Source organism: Lissotriton helveticus, chromosome 4_1 (genome assembly GCF_964261635.1).
Source record: "Lissotriton helveticus chromosome 4_1, aLisHel1.1, whole genome shotgun sequence".
Lineage (NCBI taxonomy): Eukaryota > Metazoa > Chordata > Amphibia > Caudata > Salamandridae > Lissotriton > Lissotriton helveticus.
This window is the reverse complement of record NC_136063.1, coordinates 1587450282-1587475732: the sequence shown is the minus strand read 5'-3', so window position 1 is coordinate 1587475732 and position 25451 is coordinate 1587450282. Positions and strand designations below refer to the sequence as shown.

The 25451-nt window shown below is 45.4% G+C and overlaps 1 protein-coding gene across 1 annotated transcript in view; it reads left to right on the top strand.

Moving 5' to 3' along the window:
• POU6F2 (POU class 6 homeobox 2) overlaps positions 1–25451 on the top strand; it is an 875167-nt gene that overhangs the window by 504216 nt on the left and 345500 nt on the right. Inside the window, exon 4 of the mRNA XM_078685854.1 lies at positions 6891–7225. Coding sequence (XP_078541980.1) covers positions 6891–7225 — 335 coding nt within the window. The remainder of the gene's footprint in view (positions 1–6890; positions 7226–25451) is intronic.

The window sequence follows — 25451 nt, the reverse complement described above, 5'->3', positions numbered from 1 at the left end:
GGAACCATGCCCTTTGCACTAAAAACCAGTGTAAGCAGCCGGGAGCCCGTCTCCTCGCACAGCAAGCATCGATTGCCGCTGAGGACTGCCAAAGCGAGCTCCAGCCTGCCCATCTGCAATACCCCGCCTGCTCCTCACGCTACGCCAACAACCGCAAGCAAAGTCCTTCTTGCTCCCTGTGGCCCTTGCCAACATGACTGGGACTCTTGGCACAAAACCTGAAAAGGGAAACCTTCAGCAGGACTAAGCTGGGACTGTATCCGACCTGCGCTCCATTGCAGTTGGCCTGAACTTTTGACTTTGACCTGGTCCAGTGCAACCAGATCGTTGCTCTACGCTTTTAGGCTCTATATTACAGTTTATTCTTTAAAAGTTCATAACTCCTGTTCTACTGATTGGATTTCTGTCCTTTTGGTGCTATTTTTATTAAATAAATGTCAGTTTTTCTGGTGTGGGAACTTTTTGTGTAGTGTTTTCACTGTTTTACTGTTTGAAGTTTTGCACAAATACTTTCAACATTGCCTCTAAGTTAAGCCTGACTGCTCTTTGCCAAGCTACCAGAGGGTGAGCGTAGGTTAAATTTGGGTTGTAGTTTGAAGTTGCGTGTGCTTTACCCTGACTAAGATTGTGATTCCTGCTTGACAAGGGCTCACACCCCAGTCAACCAATAACCCAATTTCCAACAGTTATGTACTAACATTTGTAATTGATGAACCTTTTATTACCATTAACATGTACATTTTTGGATTTATGGCAATATTTAACACTGATATGGTACTGCTTCTTGACATAATTATGACCCAATCATACTGTTGGACCAGATTATTTCACCTTTATCGCTTTTCAGTTTATCAAGAATTTGCCATGATATTCCAGCAGCGTCTATATTTGTATTTTTTGAAATCTTGATGTTCCATACTAATCTTCTTACTGCAAAACGTATCACTGGAATGTCTGCAAAATATGAAATATATGCATTGCTTTCATTTGATTACTTTTCACCCACTGTCGTGGCTGCTCAGTAGACTGTTCACAGAGGCTGAAACATCACTCAGAATCAATGTACATCTCTCATAAATGATGCCAAATCATCCGCTTTTGATTGTATTCCTGCTGCCAATTCTCTGTGCCAGAAAGGCAATTGTAGAGTTTAATCCTGCCTCCTTCTTGCATAGTAATTGAAGTGGGTCTTGCACACTAAAGTACAAATTAAACTACACGCTACGCAGACCACATGTCCTTTGCATTTCCTCAGTACATGCAGCCACTGTACTGTACCTGCCTGTTTCATCCAACAATCACAGCTTACTGGTTTGTGATGCCAGCCCAGGGCTTAAGCTGAACAACCAATCACTTTGTGATGGAAGCGTGAAACCTGAACATTTTACACATTATCCCGTGCTGGTTTATTTAGCATAAATCTCCCCACTCCTCAAATTTATTTTCCCTCAGTAGCCATTGAGGATGTAATTGTCATTTCAAATTGTTTGCATAGCCATAAGGTCACTGTACAAGTATATAGAGTTGCAGTTCATCAATTACTAGTAGCTTTCTATGCATATTTGTGATCAAAGTCTGGTTTCATTGAGCTGTAGGTATGAATGTGAATTCTGATTGATAGATTAAAACTTACTGTTTGTGATCAATTGATTTGTGAGAATGTTATACAGTGGTGGCTCCTCGAGGGAGTGCTGCGGGGTGGTGGGGCTGGGGAGGGGCAGGGGGGGTAGTAAACTTCAGCATAAGGCCGAACCGAGTTAAGTATATAAATAAATAAATAAATAAATAAAACGAATAACATTGCGTGCGCTGCATTGCCGGTTGGGTTGCAGCATGCGCAATGTAATTCGTTTAATTTATTTCTTTATGTACTTAACTCGGTTCGGCCTTATGCCGGCGTTTACTACCCCCCACCCTGCCCCTCCCGCCATGCCATAACGCCCACAGCACTTCCTTGAGGAGCCGCCACTGATGTTATATATGGTGCATTAGGGGCTGCTGCAATTTGTTTTTATCCAAAGCATGCAAAAAACCTACAAATGATATCCGGAATACACAAATAATTAATCTGTCAATAAACACTGTGTCCTCAGCAGAAACATCGTTTTATTCAGGAAGTTATGTCTTATTTATTTATTTTTTTAAATAAGGAGATTTCTTCCCACTAAAGGAGATAACTGACTTGAAAGCAAATTCAAAATTCGGTTTGCTTAAGTTGAAATTGGTTATGAAGTCCCAACTTTTAAAAAGGTAATGTCAAAAAGAATACGATACAGTGAAAGAAGGACGCAACATTGGAATTTAAAATGCAACAATAAGAGATGAATCACAGGCATTCAAATAATAAAAAAAAATAATAATGTGACAGTATAGTCAACAGGTAAAGGAGGTTCAATTGTTCTGATTGCTACTGTCCACAATGATGAAGTGAGAAACTTGCTAGTGAAAAAAGATAAATATCAACCTCTTAGCTCCTATCTCACAATAAAATTGGTGAAGGAAATTACTAAATTTGTAGTGGAGGCATCATAGACTGGGTGGATAACCAAAGGAGTGAGATTTTTTAAAAAGATTAAACTTCAAAATCCCCCTTTTGTAAGCATTTTCAAATGGGAAAAAAGTCATAAATAACCATTCCCGCCCAATAATATCTGGCATAAATTATTTTCTAGGTTGATTTCTTCTTCAGCGCTTTTGTAAAGAAGATACCTTTTTTTTTACAGGAGGTGGCCTTGGTATTAAAGAGAATTGAATATAATGAATCTGAAAACAACAGGCAACTGCTCGTGATGTGATGTGATGTGGAAGCATTGACTAGTAATATACCACAGCATTGACTAGTAATATATCACAGGAAGAGTCTCAACTAACAATAGTCTGAGTTTGTGATTGAAGAAGTGATATTGAAATGGTGCCATTAGACTTTATTTAAATATGCTGAATTAGTATTGACAGATTTTGTTTTTTTAAACAAAGCAGGGGTTCAAATATGGGGGAAATATGTGCCCCCAGTGTGGCTTATCAACATGTCATATTTAGAAGAAAAATGTATGTTTGGTGGCTACATGCCAATATAGACATAATTTCAGATAAGTGACCTTATATGGATGATATCTTTTTACGTTGTAGTGGATTGGTGGAGGAATTAAACATATTTATAAACTAGATGAATGAACAAGACACTAACCTATTGTTGATGTGTACAGTTTACAATTGGTCGATTGAATTTGTGGACTAATTGATATTTGGGAAACATGGAAACATGGAAAATGTCAAACTACTCCCTTCTAAAATTATCTCAGCACAATGCTTTATTACGTTTTACAGACAACCATAAAATAAGCGTAAAGGAAAATCAGTCATATGTACAGATTTTCTTTTAATGAGGACAATTGTACCTGAACAAAGGAGCATTAAAAATATTCAAGTATTCTAAAACAAGAACTGCTCCACAGACATTATCCCAAAAGGCTAATAAGGAAGTCATTTAAAAGGAATAATATCAAAATAGAGGTATTTAGCTACAAACTAATGACAAAAATGATAACACATATAAAATGATCAGCCACAACTGAGGGATGCATTGACATCAGATGCAAAGCTAACGAATATATTGTACAGCAGGGCTGCTGAAAATTTAATACTGGCTTGAAACAAATGGAGTTACAGAAATAATATTGAGGATCAATGCATATACAGCAGCCAGTGCCCAAAATAAGGAGCTGAAACATAAAACAATTAAAAGTATCAATCTACCCCTGATTTGCAGGAATAACTTAATTATACAAGTAATGAACATGAGTCAAACAAAGTTACACTGTTTGAGAAGAAACGGTACTATTTACAGTACTATTTACATGAAATGCTAACATTGGGTATTTCAAAGAGAACAAGTGGTCCCCAGCATAAACAAAGTCGTTTTGGCGAATTAATATATAGACCACAATGGGCTACTATATAGTATACAAAATCCCTTACCCAGCCGGGCAGGGAATCTTTATTCAATTAATAATCTATTCTGATGTCTGAATGCAATAGGTAACCGAAGACATCAAGGTTACTGTAAGGCACAGTCCTGTGCCATACATAGAGGAGGAAGTAAAGAAGACAGTAAGTACAAACAATATCAGGCAAACAAAGTGAGCTAACAGGCCACTGACATCACTTGAAATCAACAGTGTGACCTAGAGTTAACCAACCATACTCTAATACAATAAATTATAAATATGGGACACTCTTAAAACAGTCGACGAACGTTTCGATCCCAAGCTCAATTATAAGGGGATCATCTTCAGGACTTTCTTAATCACAACTTTTGCCTGAATATAACCTTTTCACATAAAACCGCCAGAGTTATATCTGTTATTGGGTTTTTTGGACTTTTCAGGTGTCTTCAGTAGTTAGGACACTAGCACAACATCCATGTTTTTGAGGGTTGGAATTTCAAGCTGGACTTCAATTGCGTCCTGCAGGTATGCGATTTGGGTCGTTGCGCGGATTTTGGAGGTACTGATTGGACTCTTAGAATCTAATTCCACAGGATTGGGAAAGCTAGTCCCATTGATTTTGTGTTTACAGAAAGGAATTTTTCGCGCTGAAACCACTTCTATGGAGGAAGTCTTCGTTGAAGTATAGTGGGTATTAACTAAGACTCAATATCGATGGATTCGGATCTCCCTTTATAAATTGTGGAATTCCGATCTGTTTAGCTGCAGTGGAAGTAATAAACACTGTGATACGGGAACCACACGCTGGTATCCTCCGTGGGGGCCCAAAAATTGGAGGTCTCCTCGAGGTACCGGTGGTTTGGCGTGCATCAATGGCGCGTTGTGCTCCGCAGGATTGCTTCCGTGTTGGAACATTGGGTTGCATTTTCTGACAAACTGTAAGGCATGACAATTATTTGCTAAAATCCCTGTGAGATAGAAAGTATTTAAAAAAGAAGATTTTATGATGCATCTACAGCATACTATGTAGCTAGATAGTGTGTGAAAAAGATGTCTCACTCTCAACGTGTTCAGATAATTTTTTTAGTTGTAATTAAAAAGGTGTGCATTATTATAAAGATGGGTGAGGTGTTTCATAATTTCAAAATGTAGCTCTGTTTTGAGAAGGTGAGAATGTACAAGTGCAGAAATAAATGAATTAAAAATATAATAGAATTTATGTTAGCAATATAAGAATGATATGAAGTGGTATTATATATACACAAAGCTTACTGAAAAATAAAAACAATAGATTTAAATACAAATTTACATTAGAGGGAGGTCAAAGCATAAAAATAAATCATAGCATAACGAGAGACAGCTATGTGAGACAATGTCAAACTGCTGGATCAGAAAACGAAGATTATGCCATCCTAATGAAAGAAACTGAATATTCCCCCGGTTAGAAGGGCTTAACACTTCTAAAGATTCTCTGTTTGTCTTCCCTGTTAATTCTCACTCATTTTCTTTTTCCTCTTTTTCTTGTTAACACCCTTTTGGGTCAACTGTTATACAAAAGGCGTTGAAGCAGCCTTTTAGTGGGGAAAGAGTGCTGTCAAAATTAATGCTCTTTAAAAACATTGCTCTCTTCCACTACAGAATTATAAAATGTATTGATAGATCCCCTCTCTCAGACTGATCAGGTTAAGACTGAATTGCAGATTTGTGAGATTGTGCAGGCCACTATGCTACACCAGTGCGAGCTTAATACATGATGGCCCTGCCAAGCAGTCTAGTTCCTGTTCCTGTCATGGCACACACTGTTCTAATGTACGCTTGGTTGAGGAACATTTTATACAGGCACCCCACATCTTTCAACAAGACTGCCTTCTTAGTATGCCTTATGCTGAGCTGCAACAGTCCCTAAAACTTGAGATTTGTAGACAAGTCTGTACAGATTGATAGACTTCCAAAAGTTGCAGAACTAGTGACACCACAGTCTTGGTATGCCACTGTGGAGAAGATGCACAAAATAAATCAGAGGGCAGGACATAACCCAACGCACTCACCGGGTAATAGAGCCAATCAGTGGAAGCAAGTGGAAGCTGGAGGTATTTAAACTTGGCTTTAGGCCTGCTCTGAAATCACAAGTATTCATGTTAAAAGGCATAGAACATCTGTCTACATTAGCCATTGGAATAGAGGAACCACAGACATGAATGGTGGTTCTGGTGGCTCAGTGGAATAATGCATCTACTGCAGAGGCCTGTGTTTGACCTTATGGTCACAGGTTCAAATCCTGGCGGGTCCACTCAGCCTTTCATCCATTTGAGGTTGATTAAATGAGTACCATTGAGTTGGGTAACAATATACATCTGTTATTTCAGTGCCAAGATCCCCCGTTGATGGGGTGAACGTGCGCTTTACAAATACACCTGTTATGTTATGAACACTTTTCATTTGCTAAGCAAGTCGGATGATGTGACTCAGTTCCTTGTTGCTTATTGCTTAGGAATATGCAGCTACTTTAAAAAACATACTAGTGACAGGCTTCACAGAAAGATTTAGCAGCAGAACCTACTTTGGCAACTAGCCATGTCAATGAAAATCATATGCAATCCATCACCCTACACTTGAGCTCTATTTGCTCAGATAGTCCACCAGTAGTGTTACTTTATTTCACTATATAGGTAACATTTACTTAACTAGATACAGTGCTTCATTATTATTGGTCTTGTGCTCCGATTCTTGAAATTCATGTAGGCAATGTAAAACTATTAATGCACACATTTAAAATTAAACTATTTTTCATAACTGTAGAAGTATTGCAGTAGATATCAAACAGAATCGCAATGAGATAATAAAATATTCATACCTTGACTAATATGAAGTGTGCATAGTGTGATGCTTTGTAGCTTCATAGATGAACCTTGCTCAAGTAAATATTTTCTTTTCCTTGGACAGCTACCTCATCCTTAAACTCACAGCTTCAACAACTTCAACATCTACAGCAACTGCAGCACCAACAACAGCAGCATCAACAACAGCATCATCAACATCATCAGCAACACCAAAATCAAAGCCAACAACAAGCGGGACAACACCAGCATCAATCCCAGCAGTTACAACAGCAGTCACCGCAGCAGCAACAACAACATCAGCAGCAGCCAAACCAAACGCAGCCTCAAAGCCAAAACCAACAAACACCTGCACAACAACCATCAAGCTCACCTCAGAAAACCAGCCAGTCACCAGGACGTAGCCTTCCATCACCACTCACACCACCAAATCCTCTTCAGGTATGTCACTGTGCTGTTAATCATAACTCACACACCAAATGCAGTGCCCACGGGACAGCTTCCCCCTTTGAAAATGGTGCTGTTGTTTGTGGACTCAGGGGAGAATACTGACTGCTTCCCCTGATGTGATCCCAAACAGGGTTATTTTCGGTCGTGGCTGGTGGAGGTAAGAGCGGTGGGGTGGGCAAATAAATAAATAAATACCTCTTGCCTTGTGCTCGTCGCATCGCTGACTCAGCGATGCAGAGAGAGCAAGGTAAGTGGTTGCCTTTTTTTCAATTTTCTTTTCCCTATTTCGTCATCTGTCGACTTTATTCACACAGCCCAACAGCTCTTACCTGCACTGGCCTCTACTGGGTCTTTTTAAATAAGACAACCCTAGCCTATTAATGCCCATGAGGTGCATTTTAAATAAAATATGTTTCCCAATTGTGAATTCAAATTCAGGGACAGCATTCTGCAGTTCCTCACAGTACCCCATTCCTGCATTCACAGCCATTTATTATATGTTGCAGATTCTTACATAATATTCATTAGGAAAGAACTTTTGCAACCAGCTGTGAATGGACAATTTGTGAAGCAACATATTAGTACATTGGTTGTATATCAAATTGCATATAATTCGCAAACCAGTCAGTGTGCATTTTGCACATCCTTGGGGTTCAAACAGAGATCGCACATCAGGCCCTTTGGTATGATTGTAAATTCCAGATTTCTTAGCAAGATTTTTTTTCACAGTCAAATATTAGAGGACTATGGAAACTACTATTTACAGACCTTTCCAGCCTATGTAGGTCAAATTAGTTCCTCTATGTACAATGCTCATAGGGATATTTGAAATCCATACATTTGATTCTATGAGCATGTGGGAGTCATTAGTGAGACAGTCTACGTTTCGACCCCTGCAGAGAGGAGGGTGAGTGGTTGCCTCACAACGGGGTCTTCATCAGGACGGTGGAGCACTTGTGTCCTAGGAAAACAGTTAAGGTTCAATCCAGGGGGGCTTGGCTCCAGAGTTAAGAGGTTCCAAATGCAATGGGGAAGGCCTCTCCCTATGTTGGTGGAAATTAATCCAAAGACAAGTCTTCTTCATGCGGCTCGGTAGCTCGAAGAATGAAACTTAACTGGCCCGAAAGGTCTATTTGTAAATATTGTGTATTGTTTTTCATGTCAAAAACACCTTTACCTTGTCTCTCACCTGTCAACTCACTATCACCACTCTGAATCTTCCATCTCCTACACCTATGAGCACTACCAATAAGAAATGTTAAGTGATCCGCTAATGCTTTGAATTACAATCGCATTTTATGCTGGTATCATCTGGGAATTACATTTCTGTGTTTTTTTTAATTCATTCCTATTCATGGTGAGCTGTTGTGTTTCTTCTGTTCTGCTTAAACCAGGTCTCTATTTGTATTCAATGATCTGACCATTCCGACCAGTTGTGCAAACGTACTGCTTTAGTGACCCAGGCCGGGTGGTTTTTACTTGGGCTTAACCCTGTAAAAACTCAACACATATGTGAAGCAAGGCTGAAATTCTGGGTCTGCAATGATAGATTTTACCGGTCATGTGCATGACCCTTTGGTGAAATCCTGGACTCCTAACTGGCTGCAAGTGACATATTCTACTCCTGGCTAACTTCCCTACAGAAGTGGATGTGAGATGGGTCACTGGCACCATAACCTGTACAGACAGCCTTCTTTGAGAGCGACCAGACTCTTCTCTTAATTAAGAGAGTCCTGATGGACTGTGGAATCTGCCTTCACAATGGGGATAGACACATCCAGAGGGAATGTTGTGAAGGGCTCGACCAGCATTGCAAAGTAGTTTGTTGTGAACGTCTTAGAGATACTCTCAGACCAAGGAAAGAAAAAGTCAGGGTAGCAAGGAAGAAAGAAACACCTTCAACAAAAGCAGATCTAAATGGCTGTCTGCAGGTTTCCCACAAGTAGTGGAGCAAGAATCGTAAACAGAAATGGATGGGTTTAGAAGATGTTTTTCTGATGTTGCTAAACTCAAAAATAACATCAAGCAAGATAGTGCAAGAACTTTGCAGAATAAAGAAAATGTTCAAGGACTATCCTCTGTAGGTGTATCAATAGAGAAGAGGGGTGAAATGATAGATTGTGAAGATGGAAGAAGATGAAGCTAATGTGGTTGTTTTAAATGGGATTTCTGGTTGGCTAGGGCTTGCGCCTAAGCCAGGCAAAAACCACCACTCTAGTCAGGGCAAGGGAGTTACACGCTGAAGATAGCCCCTGCTCACCCCCTTGGTAGCTTGGCACGAGAAGTCAGGCTTATCCCAGAGGCAATGTGTAAAGCATTTGCGCGACACATTCACACACAGCAGCAACACACTAGGCACACTACAAAAGAGACTCCAGACAAGCTTATATAAAAATAGCCTTTGCATTATCCAAAATACATTACAATCATAATCACACATATACACTGTGCCAACTGGCACCAGGTCATAATTTACAGGGGATTATATACATGACAGCGCAAATCGGGCCACTGTCAGAACCATCACAAAGCACAAGTAGCACATATAAAACACAACCAGTCACCACTGGTACAATACTGTACTTAGTCTTATCACCCTCAACATAAACGCATTATGGCTGCATCACTTTGGCATGAAACACATTATGCATAAATCATCAACTTAAACACATTATGCATAACCACTATAGTATAACATTAGGCATCAACACATGGTGCATAAATCATCCGTCTAAACACATTCAATCAATCAATCAGTGGCACTTATAGAGCGCGCTACATACCCGTAGGGTCTCAAGCGCTGGGGGGGGGGGGGGGGGGGTGCCGCTACTGCTCGAACAGCCAGGTCTTCAGCTTCTTCCTGAAGGAGAGGTGGTCTTGGGTCAGGCGCAGGTCGGTCGGGAGGGAGTTCCAGGTCTTGGCGGCCAGGTAGGAGAAGGACCTTCCTCCTGTCGTCGCTCTTCGGATGCGGGGGACGGCGGCGAGGGCGTGATTGGCTGATCGGAGGTGGCGTTTCGGAGCGTAGAAGTTGACGCGACTGTTGAGGTAGCTCGGGCCTTGGTCGTGTAGGGCTTTGTGTGCGTGGGTGAGGAGGCGGAAGGTGATTCTTTTGTTGACGGGGAGCCAGTGAAGGTCTCTCAGATGTCCGGAGATGTGGCTGGTTCGTGGGATGTCGAGGATGAGTCTGGCTGAGGCGTTCTGGATCCGCTGGAGTCTCTTCTGGAGCTTGGCGGTGGTACCGGCGTAGAGGGCGTTGCCGTAGTCCAGTCGGCTGGTGACGAGGGCCTGGGTGACGGTCTTCCTGGTCTCGGTGGGGATCCACCAGAAGATCTTCCGTAGCATGCGTAGGATGTTGAAGCACGCCGAGGAGACGTTGTTGACTTGCCTGGTCATGGAGAGGGAGGAGTCCAGGATGAAGCCCAGGTTTCGTGCATGGTCTGCCGGTTTGGGTGCGGTGCCCAGGGCGGGAGGCCACCAGGAGTCGTCCCAGGCGGAGGGTGAGGAGCCCAGGATGAGGACCTCCGTCTTGTCCGAGTTCAGCTTCAGGCGGCTGGTCGTCATCCACTCGGCTACCTCTTTCATCCCTTCGTGCAGGTTGGCTCTGGCGGCGGCGGGGTCGTGGGTCAGGGAGAGGATCAGCTGGGTGTCGTCGGCGTAGGAGATTATGCTGAGGTTGTGTTTGCGTACGATGGCCGCGAGGGGGCTCATGTAGACGTTGAAGAGGGTGGGGCTCAGAGATGATCCTTGGGGGACGCCGCAGATGACGTCGGAGGCCTCAGACTTGTACGGTGGTAAGCGGACTCTCTGTGTTCTTCCGTCGAGGAAGGAGATGATCCATTCCAGCGCCTTGTCCTGGATTCCGATGTTGCCGAGGCGCCGTACTAGGGTGCGGTGGCAGACTGTGTCGAATGCCGCGGAGAGGTCTAGGAGGATGAGGGCCGCTGTTTCTCCATTGTCCATCAGGGCTCGGATGTCATCGGTGGCGGCGATGAGGGCGGTCTCGGTGCTGTGGTTGGCTCGGAAGCCGGACTGTGAGGGGTCGAGGGATCCGTTCGTCTCGAGGAAGGCGGCCATCTGTTTGTTGACGGTCTTCTCGATGACTTTGGCTGGAAACGGGAGGAGCGAGATGGGGCGGTAATTCTTGAGGTCGGTGGGGTCCGCTGTTGGTTTCTTGAGTAGAGCGCTGAGTTCGGCGTGTTTCCAGCTCTCCGGGAAGATGGTGGTGTCGAAGGATGTGTTGATGATGTCTCGCAGGTGGGGTGCGATGACGGCGTCGGCCTTGTTGAAGACGTGGTGAGGGCAGGGGTCGGTCGGTGAACCGGAGTGGATGGAGTTCATCGTGCGGATGGTGTCTTCGGTGCTGATCGGGGTCCAGGCGTGGAGGGTGGTGGTGGGGGGTGGTTGATCGGTCATGGTGTGCGTTGGTTGGTTGTTGAAGCTGTTGTGTATGTCCGCGATCTTGTTGTGGAAGTATGACGCGAGGGAGTTGCAGAGGTCTTGCGATGGGGTGATGTCGTTGTTTCCTGCGCTGGGGTTGGAAAGCTCTTTCACGATGTTGAAGAGTTCCTTGCAGTTGTGTGCGTTGTTGTCCAACCGGTCCTTGAATGCTGTTTTCTTGGCGGCGCGGATCAGCTGGTGGTGTTTCCGGGTGGCAATTTTGAAGGAGATCCTGTTGTCCGGTGTCGGTTCCCTTTTCCAGACTTTCTCGAGGGCTCGGCAGTTCTTCTTGGAGCTCTTGAGTTCATCGGTGAACCATGGGGCCTTCTTGCTGCCGGGTCTGCTAGGCGGGGTCCTCAGTGGGGCGAGTTCGTCCGCGCAGTTGCTGATCCACGTCGTGAGGTTGTCGGCGGCCTGGCTGGGGTTCGCTGAGCTGGCAGGAGGGTGCTGGCTCAGGGAGGTGGCGAGCTGGTGTGCTGTGATCTTGTTCCAGCTTCTGCGGGCCGCCTGTTGCTGGTGGTGGTGAGTCGTCGTTCTCTTGAAGGTGAAGTGGACGCAGCTGTGGTCCGTCCATTGAAGCTCAGTGGCGTGGCTGAAGTCGATGTCTGTGCTGGACGAGAAGACCTCGTCGAGTGTGTGTCCGGCGAGATGGGTGGGGGTGGACACCAGTTGCTTGAGTCCCAGGTTGGCGAGGTTGTCGAGCAGGGTGCTGGTGTTGCGGTCGTTGTTGTTCTCCAGGTGGAAGTTGAGGTCCCCCAGGAGGATGTAGTCGGCGGAGGGGAGGGCGAGGGGGCTGACGAAGTCGGCGATGTCCTCGCTGAATTGTGTGCGTGGTCCAGGGGGTCGGTAGATCAGGGTGCCTCTGAGGGTGGTGTTCGGGTTGGTGTGGATCTGGAAATGCAGGTGTTCGGCGCTGGTCAGGGTGTTGTCGGTGCTGGTCGTGAGGCGGATGGTGCTCCTGTGGACGATGGCGATGCCTCCTCCCATCTGGTTGGCGTTTCGGTCCCTCCGGACGATCTTGTAGCCCTCTGGGATAGCGATGGCGATGTCTGGAGCTGAGGAGGTGTTCATCCAGGTCTCCGTGAGGAAGGCAACGTCAGGGGCTGTGGCGTCTAGGAGGTTCCAGAGTTCGATGGCGTGTCTGTGGACGGAGCGGGTGTTGAGCAGGATGCACTTGAGGTGGGTGCTGCTGGAGTTCGACTTGGCGGGTGTTGGTGCGAGGCAGGTCCGGATGCAGGAGTACTTGCAGGCGTGGCAGCTGAAGGGTCCCTGGGTGCGTCGTGGTGTGGCTTGGTGGCACTCTGGCGTCGGCCGGTGTTGAGTGCGCTGAGGGTGGCGGCTGAGTACGTCCTGCGGGTCGGTCGGGATCTTCGAGGTCCAGGGGTCCTGGCGCTGGTCGCGATCTGGTCGCGGACGGGCGCAGACGGGCTTACCTTTGGCGCGCCTTCGGCGCACAATCGGCGCGCCCGCTGCGCGTGACCGCTGCGCGTTCGCACGGTCGCCATTTAAGGCGAAGTGCGCGGGTGGGCGGAGCAGCTGGGAGGCGGGAGCGGGGAGGGTTACAGAAGAGAAAAAAGGGGCGGGGACAAGCGGCGGTGGCGGGAAGGGAGGGCGGAGGGCGGCGGACAACAAGGAAGGAGAGCCAGAAACACGGGCAAAATGAGGTTAGACAAACCAGGCACAACTATTTGACAAAACAAGGGAAATAAGGGGAAAAATAAGAAGTTACACGGAGTAAAGAAAACAGGCACAACTATTTGACAAAACAAGGGAAATAAGGGGAAAAATAAGAAGTTACACGGAGTAAACAAAACAGGCACAACTATTTGACAAAACAAGGGAAAAAAGGAGATACACGAAGTTTTGGCAAGACAGGCACAAATGCTCGACAAAACAATCCCCGCAGCGGAGGCAGCCGGCAACCGGCAAACGAGGCAGCAGCGAGGCAGAGGGCAGGCAGGGGGCACACGCAGCAGCTGGTGGCCGTGCGGCGCGGGGGTGTCCCACAAGTGGGTCACACTCACCTGCGTCGCACGGTCGCCATTTAAGGCCAAGTGCGCGGGTGGGCGGAGCAGCTGGGAGGCGGGAGCGGGGAGGGTTACAGAAGAGAAAAAAGGGGCGGGGACAAGCGGCGGTGGCGGGAAGGGAGGGCGGAGGGCGGCGGACAACAAGGAAGGAGAGCCAGAAACACGGGCAAAATGAGGTTAGACAAACCAGGCACAACTATTTGACAAAACAAGGGAAATAAGGGGAAAAATAAGAAGTTACACGGAGTAAACAAAACAGGCACAACTATTTGACAAAACAAGGGAAATAAGGGGAAAAATAAGAAGTTACACGGAGTAAACAAAACAGGCACAACTATTTGACAAAACAAGGGAAAAAAGGAGATACACAAAGTTTTGGCAAGACAGGCACAAATGCTCGACAAAACAATCCCCGCAGCGGAGGCAGCCGGCAACCGGCAAACGAGGCAGCAGCGAGGCAGAGGGCAGGCAGGGGGCACACGCAGCAGCTGGTGGCCGTGCGGCGCGGGGGTGTCCCACAAGTGGGTCACACTCACCTGCGTCGCACGGTCGCCATTTAAGGCCAAGTGCGCGGGTGGGCGGAGCAGCTGGGAGGCGGGAGCGGGGAGGGTTACAGAAGAGAAAAAAGGGGCGGGGACAAGCGGCGGTGGCGGGAAGGGAGGGCGGAGGGCGGCGGACAACAAGGAAGGAGAGCCAGAAACACGGGCAAAATGAGGTTAGACAAACCAGGCACAACTATTTGACAAAACAAGGGAAATAAGGGGAAAAATAAGAAGTTACACGGAGTAAACAAAACAGGCACAACTATTTGACAAAACAAGGGAAATAAGGGGAAAAATAAGAAGTTACACGGAGTAAACAAAACAGGCACAACTATTTGACAAAACAAGGGAAAAAAGGAGATACACAAAGTTTTGGCAAGACAGGCACAAATGCTCGACAAAACAATCCCCGCAGCGGAGGCAGCCGGCAACCGGCAAACGAGGCAGCAGCGAGGCAGAGGGCAGGCAGGGGGCACACGCAGCAGCTGGTGGCCGTGCGGCGCGGGGGTGTCCCACAAGTGGGTCACACTCACCTGCGTCGCACGGTCGCCATTTAAGGCCAAGTGCGCGGGTGGGCGGAGCAGCTGGGAGGCGGGAGCGGGGAGGGTTACAGAAGAGAAAAAAGGGGCGGGGACAAGCGGCGGTGGCGGGAAGGGAGGGCGGAGGGCGGCGGACAACAAGGAAGGAGAGCCAGAAACACGGGCAAAATGAGGTTAGACAAACCAGGCACAACTATTTGACAAAACAAGGGAAATAAGGGGAAAAATAAGAAGTTACACGGAGTAAACAAAACAGGCACAACTATTTGACAAAACAAGGGAAATAAGGGGAAAAATAAGAAGTTACACGGAGTAAACAAAACAGGCACAACTATTTGACAAAACAAGGGAAAAAAGGAGATACACAAAGTTTTGGCAAGACAGGCACAAATGCTCGACAAAACAATCCCCGCAGCGGAGGCAGCCGGCAACCGGCAAACGAGGCAGCAGCGAGGCAGAGGGCAGGCAGGGGGCACACGCAGCAGCTGGTGGCCGTGCGGCGCGGGGGTGTCCCACAAGTGGGTCACACTCACCTGCGTCGCACGGTCGCCATTTAAGGCCAAGTGCGCGGGTGGGCGGAGCAGCTGGGAGGCGGGAGCGGGGAGGGTTACAGAAGAGAAAAAAGGGGCGGGGACAAGCGGCGGTGGCGGGAAGGGAGGGCGGAGGGCGGCGGACAACAAGGAAGGAGAGCCAGAAACACGGGCAAAATGAGGTTAGACAAACCAGGCACAACTATTTGACAAAACAAGGGAAATAAGGGGAAAAATAAGAAGTTACACGGAGTAAACAAAACAGGCACAACTATTTGACAAAACAAGGGAAATAAGGGGAAAAATAAGAAGTTACACGGAGTAAACAAAACAGGCACAACTATTTGACAAAACAAGGGAAAAAAGGAGATACACGAAGTTTTGGCAAGACAGGCACAAATGCTCGACAAAACAATCCCCGCAGCGGAGGCAGCCGGCAACCGGCAAACGAGGCAGCAGCGAGGCAGAGGGCAGGCAGGGGGCACACGCAGCAGCTGGTGGCCGTGCGGCGCGGGGGTGTCCCACACCTCCACATTATGCATAAACACTATAGCATAACATTAGGCATCACATTAGGGCCTTGCGCCCTACCAACATAAAACTAACCCCAGGCCAATTGGCCTTTCACTGGGGCTCAAATGCTCTCTGTCCAAAATGTCAGGGCATAAAAGTAGGGCCTCTCAAGAAGCTTCCTAGCTGCCAATGCAGCAAAGATACTGCGCAATGCGCTGGGGGCGTGGGGTGCAACTCACCCCCTCCTCACCCTGAAGTAAACAAAAATGCCTTAGTGTTGTAGCTGCTCGCTCTCTTTCGGTGCAGCTGTGAAAATGGGCCTTGGCACCACTGTGCCTCCTGAGTCTCACTGGGACTCTAAAACAATATTGCCCCAAAGATAAATGAGCTCTGGCACCACGGTACCATGGGGGGGCCGCATCAGTGGGGCCCTTCCCTGGTGCTTTCAATCAGCACCACCATGCCACACAAAAATGAATCTGCACTGGCACTCTCTGTGCCTCACAAGTCCCGCTCCTGGGGCCAACTTGCCCTCAAGACAAATAAGTTAGGGCACTACTAGTGCCTTGGCATCCGCCCCACCGGGGCGGTTGGCGGTGGCTCCAAGCACCGGCAATGCACAGATTCGAAACCCACTCACCGGGCTCTCCGGGGACTCCTCCGGTCTCCGTCTCTGCGGCAGGACAGGCACCGGCCATGTGCCTCGGCCGGTTGCATTACAGAGGCTTCTCCAGATCGGGCCCACTCTTCCTCATGCAGCCTCTAGAGCCCTCGAGGCTCCCTCTTCGTGACTCCAATGAGGTTGTGGGCCAGGCACCGACAATGTGCTGCGACCGCCCCCGTCTCGGTCTTCTGCGGCCACAGGCAGGGCTTCTACTCTTTTCCAGCAGACAACTTGGCTCCGCCTACGACCAGGCAAATCCCGCCTGACATCCGGTTTTGACGTTCTCGGCAGCGGCTTCACTCCGGGGTAGGCTCCAGGTTTAGTTTTGAGGCTCACAAAATGCCGGGTGGGAACCCGCTCCACAAATAACCGTACCAGCATGCGGGGTGGGCTCCCGCTAGACAAATAAAAGCACCAGCATGCAGGGTGGGCTCCCGCTTCTCCTGCAGGCACAGGGGATTCCTCCACAATTTGCAGCCTCGCGCTGCAGGCCACCAGCAGTCCTCCTGGAGTAAAAATATAGCGCTCTTGAGGCACTAAGCCCAAAGTCTCAGGTGCACAAGGCTGTGCCCAGGCCGGCCAGCTCACAGGGCCCTCCAGCAGGGAGGCAGTCCCTCGTGGTGGTTCCTCCTGGGGCCCAGCAGCAGCACGCCCCCTCCAAGTCACAAGGAAGCACAATCACATGGGGTCACAGCCCCAATATTTATACTACATTCTTTCTATGTTCTGTTCTTGACACAGGGCTGGGGGAACCAGTCCCAACTGGTTCTGGGGGTATTGGAGGACTTTGTTTACAGGGCTCCTCTTCCCCTTTGTCGGGTGGGGGCTCGGTCATCAGAAGCTAAACCCGAAGCGGCCAGACTCCGCTTTGCTACGGGAATTGATGCAATTTCCAAATGGATGACCAACAACTGTTTACAGTTAAATCCAAGCACGACGGAAGTTATGCTTCTAGGGAAGGCCTCAGCAGTCTGGTCAAATGATTGGTGGCCGGTACAACTTGGCCCGCCTCCAACACCTAAACTATGTGTCAACAACTTGGGCATAAAACTTAACCAGTCTCTGTCCATGCAAGATCACGTGGTCACAGTATCAGGGACATGCTATTACAGGCTCACATTACTGCGAAAGATATTACCATTCATCCCCATGGAACATCGCAGAATAGTAACCCAGGCCCTAGTTATGAACCGCATGGACTATGGGAATGCACTGCTAGCCGAAGTGGGAGCTACATCTCTGAAGAAACTACAGGTAATTCAGAACACGGCAGCCAGGCTAGTCCTGAATATGCCAGCCGGCACTTCCTCGCAACCACTGCTGAAAAAGTTACACTGGCTTCCGATAAAACATAGTGCCTTTTTCAAAATCTGTTGTCTCACTTTCTGTGCGCTTCAGGGTCAGGGGCCTGTGTATCTTCAAAACAAATTGAAAAAATACATCCCAACTCGCCTTCTGAGGTCCGGTACGCAGAAGCTGCTTCAGGTACCTCGTAGTAGACGCCACAGATCGGGGGGCTTAGCTTTTTCTTACATTTTTTATTTTTTTTATTTATTTTGCAGAGTTTTATATAGCGCGAACTAGACCCGAACCGAATCAGATATCAGAGCGCTTTACATAGCACCAGTTACGTTACATGAGGACACACTTTCATTTTTTTAGGCACGGGGAGATTACGTGATTTGCCCAGAATCACAGGAGGTTTTTGGCGTCGTTACCGAGACTCGAACCCAGATCCCCAGGTCCGAGGTCGAGCGCCTTAGCCGTTAGGCCAACCCCTCTCCCACATTGCCCCCAAATATTGGAACAGTCTTCCATTATACTTGCGAGAAACTCCCTGCTATCTCACTTTTAGAAAACATTTAACGGCATTCTTGTTTTAGGTCCGTCCCTGTTTCTCCTTTGCTACTTACTTATTGGGGTGATTTAGAGTAAAGCGCCGAGATGCCCCCAGGTGATTCGAGCGCTATAGAAAAAAGCTCAACATAACATAACATAACAAGCTCCACAGAGGGGTGGAGCCAGCATTCACCCAGGCAAGCACAGACCTATTCAGGGTCAGGGGAATACTCCTCTCACTACTCCAAATGCAGATCCCCTATACAGCCTAGCGCTGACTCACCTTGCCCTCCCTGGAGCCACACACACCTCACCAGCCCCTGTCACTCCAAAGCCAGACATGCAATACACATCAGGCAGGCAGACACATAGCACACAGAAATGCCAACTTCTAAAAGTGGCATTTCTAAAATAGTGATAATAAATCTACGCACACCATTGCGTAGCATTTATTATTACTATTCCAACCATACCAAACTTGACCACACTGCTCCTCTCATATCAGGAATTACCACTGAAACACTTATCAGGGAATCCCCCGTGCATTCCTATGAGAGGGCAGCCTCACAGCAGTGAGAAACCCAAAATAGCTGTTTGTCACTACCAGGACATCTCACACACTTAAGGTACATGCCCTACCTTTCACCTACTATGCACTCTGCCCATAGTGCTAGCTAGGCCTACCTTAGGGGTGACTGACATGCAGTAAAAGGGGGTCACTGTCATGGCACACACTTTAGGTGCAACGTCACAGCGGCAGTAACACTGCGCTCACAGGCCCTGCAATGGCAGAGGCCTGAGACAGGTTTGAAAGGCTACTTTGGTGGGTGGCGCAATCAGCTCTGCAAGCCCACTAGTAGCATTTAATTTACCGGCCCCAGGTATCTGACATACCACTTTACAAGGCACTGACAGGTAAATTAAATATGCCAAACAGGTGTAGATCAATCGTTACCATGTTTACCACAGAGAGCACACACACTTTACACTGGACAGCAGTGCTAAAATGCCAAGAGTCCTAAAACCACTAACACCATGTCAGAAAAAAGGCTAGGAGAAAGGCAAAAAGTTTAGGGATGACGCTGCAAAAAAAGCCAAGTCCAACAGTGATGGAATATCTACTACTCCCTTTACCTAGATCCTACATTTGATATAGTAAATGGAGGTCAACAAAAAAAGGGTACGCAGAGTGCTCCGGTGAAAATGAGGGAATGACCCAGAAGTGCATTTGGGCCCTTCTCTAATACTAAAGTGCCCTGGAATTACCTGAAAAGTGACACAAACAGCTTTTGCACCCCTGGGGAACTTTCTAAAATATGGTCACATCTGGTCGTTTTTTTTATGGAGCATTATATTCTGCTAAATTAATTGTAAATCAGTGTGCAACCTGCAAATCAAAGGTTACATTTCAATAGGTCAATGTTGCCTTTAATCTGTCTGAGGTAGCTGAAATGATGATAATGACACTGATAATTTAAGCCCTAAAATACTGACAATGCTTTTGAATGTGAAGAAATATTGGACCTGATTACCAAAGAAATTCAGAGCATTATGGGCAGAGGTCACAGCCTTCACATGTTTCCAGGTATACTTCTGGGAAGGTAGTGTCATGTTTCCATTGCAATCCCTTTCTGATGAGTTCTGTGTATCAAAGAACTGCACACACCTTCTGTTCCTCATCCACAGTGAAAATGTTTTTGGCCATGGACAGACCCCTCAACCTGCACCTTTGCCAATCTGTGGTAGATCTATTCCTCTTTCTACTCAGTAAAGTGATTTAGGCCAGTCTTTGACTAGACTAAAAGTTCTACCATTTTCAGGGTGGAAATGGTAATAAGTGAAGTTTTTTAATGGACGTTCACAAATTTCCAATGCTAATCATGCTTTGGAACGCCAATTTTCCCAAACCATGAGTGGGATTTACGGGTTTGAAGAACTTCGCACAATGTAAGTAAAACCATGGCTTAAAAACACGTAAGCAAAAAATGTGTGTTTAGCACAGTGTGCCGCTCGACTTATATTTTGCTGTTCCTGTCATTGCGTCCAGATATATGATACAACAAGTCACATCATACCTACAAGTCAGGACGATTGGCTTTGCCAATGGTTGCTAGTTGCATAAGATAAATAAGTAGCAACTATGGCGTGTATATAATATTGAAAACACTTCCACTTAAAGCCCTGGTGGTGACACCACGACAATGTTGCTGCTCCTGGGATTGAAAAAGAGAAAACGACTGTCTTTAAAGGATTTCCCTTCCCCTACAACGCTCACAACATGCAAATCAATGTGGCTGCTGTCACTGCAGTCCGGAAAAAAAACACGGACCTCCTGTGCCAGAGCACAAAACAGAGCCCGATAGAGACCTGTTTCGAGGCCCCCTAAAAAAAACTGCCGGTGCTCAGACCCGGTGAGACCCAGCCCACTTAAAGCCCTGCTGATAGATGTAAAACAAGTCCATTTGGTCATAAACTTACCATTACTCAATTTACCTTTATGGAAAAAGTCCCAATGAGTATATACTTAGGCACAATAAACCCTGTTTTTGAATTTTTGAAAAAAGATGAAGATGCTTCAAAAATGAGAAATGGAAAGTTCATTTACCTTTGTAAGCACTTATTTGTACTACTTGTGTCCCCAATTCTGTGCAACAGCTATAAAGGGTTTGATCAGTTTTATACGCAATTTCAAGCTTTTCTCCTGGAAAATGAAAAATAAGCTAAATTCAAATATTGTATCCTCTGCCGTGATGATCTTTATGAACTAGAATGAAATGGGTTCCAACTTGTCGAATATTAAAGCAATACGGATCAACTAAGCGAAAATCTGACAGGCTAAATTCAATTTCAGATTTCTTGATATTTCTGTGGGCCGTATCCTCCTACATTATTCAGAATCTGTCGGAGCCATATTAGTTTAGAACAATCCAACCTAGAAAGATTGTCATTGAAGGCCTGTAATTTAGAAGGATGTTTGTGTTTGTTTTAGAAAAAATCTGTACGATAACAACCATTATTCCGAAAAAGTGCACAGAAGCTGTCATGTCTTCAGAGACTGAAATGGAATGAAAGTGACTTGCTTAGATATGCCTTGCATGGGCTATTATGAGGAATGAAAAATAATAATAACACTGACACTGTGTATAATAGATTTATATTTTTGTTCACATTGTATTTTTTCGTGTACATCTTTGTATGTATCCTTTACTTGATTTTGGTGAAATTCACTCACGCTAGAAAACAGACCTTTTCAGACAACAGAATAATATTGTTTGATGTAATTTTTATCTAAAAAATGTTTTTTCCTATGTCAAGCTATTTTAGGTGTGTCTCCTTGTCTGTTTAGGTCAGGGGTCTCCAACAATTGCTGTAATGAGAGTTACTTCTGATTAATATAATCACCGTGAGCTACGCAAGGCCAACTAACTCGTGCATTGTTGTTACCATACACCTCCTCGCCCAACTTCACTGTCTTTGAACTTAGGGGCATATGGACAAGAAAAGTGACGGAGCGTGACTTTAGCCTTCTTCGCGTAATGCCACACTTCGCCACTTTTGAAACGCAGGGCTGCACCGTATTTACAATGTTTTGGTGCGAATTACAGCTGCCTAATGCAGTGACGTTCCTGTGGTGACAGGGGCTTTTATATATGTCCCTTAATGTCCATGCAGCCCAATCCTATGGTTTGAACAAAATACTGTGACTAGGGACTATGATAGGGCTGCCAAGTGCTTCAGTGAGTGCATGGTCTTTGGGGATGTATAAACACATGTGTAAATGAATGGGATATGTGTGTATGGGTGACTGAAAGCCTATGTTGTATGTACTAGTGGCTAAGGACATACCTTTCACCATATGTGGTACCGTTACATGTACAACATAAACATACAACCCTTTTTTTAAATGAGAGAAAGATCAGCAGAAATGTTCATAGTAGTGAACATTTTTCTGCACTTGATGGAACATTCTTCTGCACTATAAATTCCTCCCATTTAAAAAAAATGGCTGTATTTTTCAGTTATTAATATGGCAATGTATCTACCAGTCACTGGGAGCAAGATGCCTGCTATGTGTAAATGAAACACTTTGAAATAGGAAGTAAATTCAACTGAAGAGTTAACTTTATGTTTATGTGCATTACATACAGATCATCATTACATTTTCTCCCATGTCAAAGTGTCTTTACAAACAGTAGCCATATTACTCCCAGTGGCCTGTAGACATGGTGCCATATTTATAACAGGAAAAAAGCTGTCATTTGTTTAAATGTGAGGATTTTAAAGTAAAGAAACATGCCTCATAAAATGTTATGACTTAATTGGCTTACTTTAACCCCTTCCATGCTCATGACGAGCTCAGCTCGTCATGCAGTACAGGTCTCCTGTGCTCATGACCCACACCCGTTTTTATTGCTGTCCAGCACAGCAGGAGAATCTCCCTAGCAGCGATGCGGTTAAAGTAGAGAAAAGTATTAAGTCAATGGTTCAAAGAAACATTTTTTTTCACTCTAAATTTCTCTCATTTATAAGAAAATGACTGTACTTTTAGTTATAAATATACCTCTAGTAGCAAGATAACTGCTGTTTGTAAAGGTGACACTTTGAAAAGTGAGAAAATTAAAATGAAGAGTTAAATTAATCCTTAAGTTAACTCTTCATAATAATTTTCTCTCATTTGAAAGCATTCAGAAACATAATTTTGTGCTCATGCTCCAATATTGAATTGAGATGACTTTTATTTCAGAGTTAAATACCTCACTGCTTCAGTTCTGAAATTCTGACCCTCATGGGTCATAAATCTGAGTAAAGCACTGCTTATTATCAGGCTATGCTATCTGCAGATTGAAAATAATGTAAAACAATACAAAAAGATGAGGGACAGAGTGCTGGAACGTTTCAGACACTCACCCCAGTCTTATTAGGTCTGGGTTAAATCCATCATTGTTATTTAGCTTGCTTAGCCAGCCCAGTTTAGACCCAGCCATATGCAAATCAGTCATGACCCTGTTTCTCATGGTAACAGTACAGCCTGAACTGCCAAACCAGGTCTTCCCAGGACCGGAAATAGGCATCCTCGGACCGACTTCGGGGTAACACCCCTCATTAGCAAAGCTAGCTTGAATTCATAGGCAAAGTGAGCAAGGGACCCATGTCTGGGCATACCCTCCCAACTTAGGGTGAACAATACAAACACAATAAGATAATAGACAGAGCACTGAAACATTTCAGACATTCACCCCCTGTCTTATTAGGTCTGAGTTAAATCCATCACCGTTATTTAGCTCACTTCGCCATCCCAGTTCTAACCCAGTCATATGCAAATAAGTCTTGATGCTGTTCCTCATGAGAACAGGCCAGCCTGAACTGCCAAGCCAGGTCTTCCCTGGACTGGAAACAAGCATTCTGGGACTGGTTTCGGGGTAACACCCCATATCAGCCAGGCTAGCTTGAATCTAGTGGCAAAGTGCACCAAGGACCCATGTCCGGATATACCCTGCCATCTTTGGGCGAACAATGCAAACACAATAAGATGATGGCTGGAGCACTGAAACTTTTTCCGGTCCAGGAAAGCCCTGACTTGGATGCTCTGGCTGGACTATTTCCATGAGGAAAATGGTCAAGCCTGATTTGCATATGGCTGGGTCCGAATTAGGGTGGTGAAATGAACAGAAGAACGATGATGGATTCAACCAAGATCTAATAGTGACTGGGGGTGAGTGTCTGAAAAGTTTCAGCGGTCCATCCATCATCTTATTGTGTTTGCTTAATAATGTCAAATAAACATAGCCTTTCCTTAACTTTAAAAGGAAAATGCAACACTTAATTATTGCAGTGCTTAGTTAAAAAATAAATGTAGGCTGGGAGCTAATCTGAAGGTTTCTGTGATGATTTTGTGGTGTTAAGTTCACACAATAAAGAGATTGTGTGAATGTGTGTGTTGAGCTGTAAACAGTCACTTAAAACACTCTAGTCAAAGGACCTTCTGGTTCCCACAAAGATTAGATAGTAGCCAAAATTAAAAGAATCACTCAAACAACTTGATTCCAATGAACATTTTGGCAAACCCCATAAAACAAGTGCAAGTCACCAACTATGGTTTTCTATACAGCAATAATTCCCCAAAGTGCATTACAAATCAAACCATGGGGGACATCACCAACAGCAACACCAATGACATGTCCAAGAAGATCACTGAAGCCTAAGACTGCACATTTTAATAGCTGATCCTATTCTGGGAATACATTGGAATGGTGTGGGAAAATGATGGTTCTTGTGACGGATATTATGACATTTCATGAGATTTACACATTTAGGCCATATGGTGCAACTCATAGAGTGTGTGATGGCCTTTTGTGTCCCTGAAATATTTGTGAGCACAGCTGTGGTCTGTAACTTAAACCGTATATTCTCTGCAAGGACATCTTTAGGCTGTCAATGAAACTGTAGACTTTATTCGCTGCACTCTTTTAGAGGACATCTGTTTGTTGTTGTGGAATTTCATTGGGGATGTCTACTGGCTGTTAGTGGAAGTATGTATTGTTTCAACATTCCGTCTCATGAGAAGCATCTGTTGGCTGCAAAGGGAACTGAGGACATTCATCTACAGGTAATCTAAGTGAAAATATGCATTTGCTATCAGTGTAACTACAGCCTTCTATCACCAAGTCAGTTAATCTTCATCCATTTATCTCGTGTAATCTCTTTGAAAATATCTCATTGTTGTCAGGAGAACAGCAACCTTTCTTTTCTAGGTGATCAGAAAGAGGACAGCTGCTGAAAGTCAGTCAATCTGGAACCTTTCCATCAAATGTCATATGAACATCCTCATTAGCTATATGAATTATGATGTAACTGGTTGTGCCACAATGAATGTCACCACTGATGTTATTTATGGTGTCATTTCTCAATCCATCATTACATTCTTATGTGATGCCTTAAGGAGTGCATTGGAAGGAGTTGTGGATGCACATGTATACCAACTGAGAAATGTCAGTATTTTTTCTAGATTTTTGGTACAAACCACATTGCCCCTTTAACTGGAATTTGTCAGAGAATTTGAAGGTTTTTGTTATTCAAAGGTTAGAATGTAACTTTAATAGAGAATGTTAACAGTCTTTAAGTTGCT